Source organism: Lycium ferocissimum, chromosome 5, assembly GCF_029784015.1.
Source record: "Lycium ferocissimum isolate CSIRO_LF1 chromosome 5, AGI_CSIRO_Lferr_CH_V1, whole genome shotgun sequence".
Taxonomy (NCBI): domain Eukaryota; kingdom Viridiplantae; phylum Streptophyta; class Magnoliopsida; order Solanales; family Solanaceae; genus Lycium; species Lycium ferocissimum.
The window spans coordinates 23,559,911-23,565,249 of record NC_081346.1 but is presented as its reverse complement, the minus strand read 5'-3'; the positions used below and the strand labels follow the sequence as shown (position 1 = coordinate 23,565,249).

At 37.9% G+C, this 5,339-nt stretch overlaps 1 protein-coding gene across 1 annotated transcript; it reads right to left on the bottom strand.

Moving 5' to 3' along the window:
• Positions 1-1,310: 1,310 nt before the first annotated feature.
• On the bottom strand, positions 1,311-3,477 carry LOC132057664 (phosphoglycerate kinase, cytosolic-like). The gene is made up of 6 exons (XM_059450283.1): positions 3,126-3,477; positions 2,783-2,860; positions 2,444-2,704; positions 1,884-2,204; positions 1,634-1,795; positions 1,311-1,508 (listed from the first exon to the last, which is right to left on the bottom strand). Exons 1-6 carry the CDS (start codon positions 3,312-3,314, stop codon positions 1,311-1,313), a joined length of 1,209 nt encoding a protein of 402 aa, XP_059306266.1. The 5' UTR covers positions 3,315-3,477.
• Between the last annotated feature and the right edge of the window lie 1,862 nt (positions 3,478-5,339).

Sequence of the window (5,339 nt, the reverse complement as noted above, 5' to 3'; positions counted from 1 at the left end):
ATCCTCTGTTTTTCCTGCCTCGTAATAATCACAAGGTAAATACTCTTTTCTAATTAACTTAATGAATAAACCAACCAAAAGAAGCATACATCTTTGGAGAAGCACGAGTTACCATTGCACCAGAAGGCAAAGGCTACGTAACATAAAACACAAGTATCTAATAATAAAGGAAAAACATTAAAATTCAGTTTAATTGCATTCTCAAGTCCATCAAATTCTTCCACGTGCATACGGCTGAAGTACAAAACACATAAATTACAAGCTAAGCTGCACAGCAAAGAGGCCTTTCAGGAAAAAAAAATTCAAATACAATTCCATACAGCGAAAAAAAAAGAAGATAAAATACCTGCAGTAGGCACAACAAATAGTATTAGTTAGTAAATAACTTTGCTAAGAAGCAATGCTTGCCTTTGGTTGAAAGCATTGTAGCCAGAATTAGATGCTGGTCATCTAAAGTTCTCTCATACAGTGGAAGGTTACAGGTGATAAAAGAGTGTATTGTTTGAAATGCAAACCTATTGGGCTCAGGTATTTCTCCTACCCAAGAAGGTGATTGCAATGGGTACCACAGTATGCAGAGTATTTCTATGGACAGGGAGTCATGAAAAATCACGGAAGGCACTGTAGCATGGGATTCTATGTGTCTCCCAAAATCAGCTGGGGGACTGAACCTTATTGAGTTTGCACAATGGAACAGAGCCGCAATTTGTAAACTCCTCTGGGGCATGTCACACAATAAAGATACACTATGGGTACAATGGATACACAGTTTCTACATTAGAAACAGGAATTTGACGGATATGGAAACCCAAAAGCAAGAATGTCGACTCTAGAGTCCAAAACAGAGCTGGCTGTGCAAATTGAGTTACTTGGTTGAATAAAATCTTTTCACTTGTGATTTGACCAAAAAAAAAAAAAATTTGCCAAGAGAAAGTAGAATAACAACAGGCCACATAGAAAACTCTCCTTGCAGGAATGTACTCTAGACTTTCGCGAACCTTTAAAAAAAAAAACAGATTTTACATTTTTCTTGTGTTGGTTGTTTTTTTTTTTTTTGGGGGGGGGGGGGTTTTTTAGCAACTTGGGAGAAGTTCACTGTGATCTTTTTTCTTTGATCTACAGTTTAAAAACACATTGCAAATTTAAAAACACGTGTAAACTCCAGCAAGTAGAAGAATCCCCCAAACCCAGGCGACAAAGTAAGGCATCTTGACCGCTGACAGAGAACCTTTTTCAAATGAATGCACTTCATATTTAACAAGTTATTTTCAAAATGAAATTTGATAATCGAAAAGCACCTCAACCTTTAGCTACTCCTCAGCATCAAGGTAAACCAGCCCAGGAAGCTGTTTCCCCTTCAGAAGCTCTAAACTGGCACCCCTTCCTGTCGAAATGAGGCTCATCTTGTCCGCAAGGCCAAACTTCTTCACAGCCGCAACAGAATCACCACCAGCTATGATTGTTGTTACTCCCTTTTCAGTAAGTTCTGCCAGCTTTTCTGCAATAGCCTGGATTATATACGGCAAAAGATTAAAGATGCAGTCAAAACCAGTTAATGGAAGAAAACAATCTGCGACTGTTTTAAAACCAGACCAGAAAAATAATTCTATTGGCACATAGACAATCTTTTTACCTTTGTTCCAGCAGCAAATTTGTCATACTCGTACACTCCCATAGGTCCATTCCAGAAGATAGTTTTCGCGGCATCTAGAGTTTCGCTATAGATCTTGATAGCTTCGGGTCCAATATCCAAACCCATCCAGTCATCATTGGGAATTTTAGTTACTCGAACAACCTGAAAGGCAAAAGAAAAAAGGACTAATAAAACCAGTCTGGACAACAGATACAACTAGAACGAGATACCATTGCCAAACGCCATTTACCTTGGTCATGGCCTCAGCACCATGCTTATCTGCCATCATTACATCAAGAGGAAACAATAGACGTACATTTTTTGCACTTGCGTAGGCCATAATTGATTTCGCCTCGTTGAGCTCGTGTCTTTCCACAAGTGAGGACCCAACACAGCGCCCTTTGGCGCGTAACAAAGTAAAGATAATGCCTCCACCAAGTAATAAAGTGTCGACCTTTTTATCCATAAGTGACTTTATCAAAAGACTCTTAGTTGATAGTTTTGAACCACCAACAATGGCAAGGAATGGCTTCGGTGGGTCTTCTAGAACTCCAACAAAATAGTCAAGTTCCTTATGCCAACAAGATAGCAAGAAAATTAAGCTACCTACAAGGCAGTAGGACAGTTTCCAGCCAAATACGTAAACCGTTTTAACCACCAAATTGACTATTTCAATTGTGTGCTAGACAATTGAGATCAATTTTCAGTGCATGCTTTGTCACAAGTCACAACCTACCAAATCTCTTGTACAGTCCACGATTCATAATTTGTACCCTTTTTTTGTTGGTGCTCAAATTTAAAAAATTGTACCTTTCGCATGAGTAATCCAGCAACAGCTGGTTTCAAGAGACTAGCAACCCCTTCTGTGGAAGCGTATGACCGGTGCGAAGTCCCAAAGGCTTCATTGACATACAAATCTGCAGGATACGCCAACTTACTTGCAAAGTTCTTATCATTGAAAATCTCTTCTTTATATAATCTCAAATTTTCCAGCAGCAGAACTCCTCCCTCTGGTAATGCATTAACTAAATTCTCAACTTCTGCACCAATGCAATCATTTGCCATCATGACCTGTGGGTAAACACTAGCCTCTTTAGACAGCCGTAGAAGAAACAAAAGACAAAAAGGATAGATGAACAGGAAACAGACCTGGAATCCCAATAGCTCTGACAGCCTTGGAACAAGTGACTTCAAGCTGTAATTTTTAATGTCACCAACTGGTAAACCCTGGAACCGAGAATTCAGATGATCACAGAACTTTCACTAATGTGGTTAAAATAATTCAAAAAAAAAAAAAAGGAAAATGCACAGAGAGTCTACATACAACTTTCAACTAGTGAATGAGACAACGGAAACAAAGCTGTTTTTCTAAAAATTATCAGAAACCTCCACTCGCTAGGGCAAGAGCTTTTAATAGCTTAAGCAGGCATATTGATAGTTAGGCATTGCTTAGAGAAAGAAAAAGCGAATCAGGTATGCAATATTTACTTACAAGACGAGCCATGAGAATGACACGAGCACGGTGTTCAATCAAATACTTAATGGTAGGAATAGCATCTCGGATTCTGGTGTCATCTGTGATATTGCCATTGCGATCCATTGGGACATTCATATCAACTCTTACCAACACCCTCTTCCCACTGAGATCTTCTTCTTTAAGAGATTCTACACTCTTCTTCATCCTCGTTCCTGTTCGCCAACTGACATAGAGAGACCAGACGGCTAAAGTATTAATTAATCAGAAAAATTATTGTTTTTATTAGAAGCAGGTTTGGTAGACAATAAATAGGAGAGCCATGGCTCAAAAATCAAGTGAGATAAACATATTGATATTGAGAAAAGAAGAGAGAATTTGTGGCTTCCTTCATACCTCATGGCTCAAAAACCTCTCCTTTTCCTGCAAACTTAACTGCCTATCACAAAAAGTAAAAGATTATCAGCTAAATCGATAGCTACAGAAACTTTTTTATATGTTTTCTCAGCAAACAAATTGCTTAATCTGCAGATAATAATAATAATAATAATAATAATAATAATAAAAAGGGATAGCTTACCTGTAAGAGAAAACCGTCGATTAAGGTTTGAAAGCGCCGATTGGATTTCTGTTATTGTTATACATATATAGGGCTGCTAGTGGACTGGGCTCGAACAAGATGTTAGGGTCATTTGTACTTTTGACCTATTTTGTACGGGTCTTTAATTTTTGTGCCTCAAGTCAACAACTTTTTCTGGCAGCATAACTTTATATTTGAGCACACTATAATATCCCACAAAGTAATGTTTTGTTTCCGTAGAGAACTTATGCCTATAAATTTAATTTGAGAGGCCAAAATTAAAGACCAACCCATTTGAAGGACAAACTAACATATTTCAGCTTAGCCCATAAATGATAGGACACACTAAAACCCAAATAATTAGAAAAAATGATTTATCACAATTTATCAGACAAGAATGAATGCTAAATGTCAATAATATTTCTACTTAAGTTGATGCATCGTTGATCTACTTTTCGTGAGCTGAGAGAGTTTGATGCCACTCGCCCACTCTCCATTGGGCGTTGAAGTGTTAATATTTGTCCAATTTTTTTTCAACAATTAATATAAGATGTGATTACATCAAAAAGTCATCATTATAATGTACTATCACAGCTATAATTGGCGCATCATCTCTTTTGTCTAATGTATTGTAACCTCTTCATTACAGTTATTTTTCATTGTTGAGAAGAACACCAAGTTATATTCATTAAAAAAACCCCTACCAAACACATTCTCATTAAATATAATATGTACAAGTCATGGAAGGAGTTAATGAAGGAGGCAATCAAACTCCTGATGTTGCAGCACAATTACCATTGAAACTGACTTTCACCAACTTTGTTTTGTGGAAAGCTCAGTTACATTATCTTCTCATCAGATACAATCTCATAGGGTATATCAATGGCACCGTGAATGTTCCTGATAAAGCTTTAGACAAGACAAATTGATCCTTCATGGCATATTGGCCTCGGTCTCAGAGGCTATTGTACCATTCATAACCTCTTCCCAGACTTCTCACCAAGCATGGAACATAATCCAAAAAACATATGCAAATAATCCAGATCATGAATCATGTCTCTCAAAGAACGTCTCTAGAATGCCTCTCTGTGATTCAACGAGGTGACCAAATTATAACTGAGTATTTTCAACAGATCCGCACTATGGGGATGACCTTGCCCTTGTTGGTTCTCCTATTGTACAAGACGATCTCATTCTCTACACCATGAATGGAGTTGGCCCTGATTACAAGGAAATAGTTGTTGCTATTAAGGCCCGTGGTACTTGCATCTCATTTGAAGATCTTCATGACAAACCCACACTTGAATCCTATTTGGCCAAAAGTCCAAACCCATGGGTTCTGATGTCTCCATTGCAACAGTTAATGCAATCAACAAGTTACGTCAATCACAACACCATAAAAAAGGTTCTTACTCCATTCATAACTAGCCGATCATGTCTTACACAAATTTGGGACAACATGGGGAAAATCAGAGATCTCCCAAGCCTCATGTCATCTGTCAACTTTGTGAAAAATCTGGACATGTTGCAAAGCAATGTCGCAAAGACAAAGCTAACCTATTTAGAACTCCAACGGCAAACAATACTATTGTCTCTACTCCAGCAACTCAAGGATGACTAATGGATTCGGCTGCTTCTCACCATACCAATGA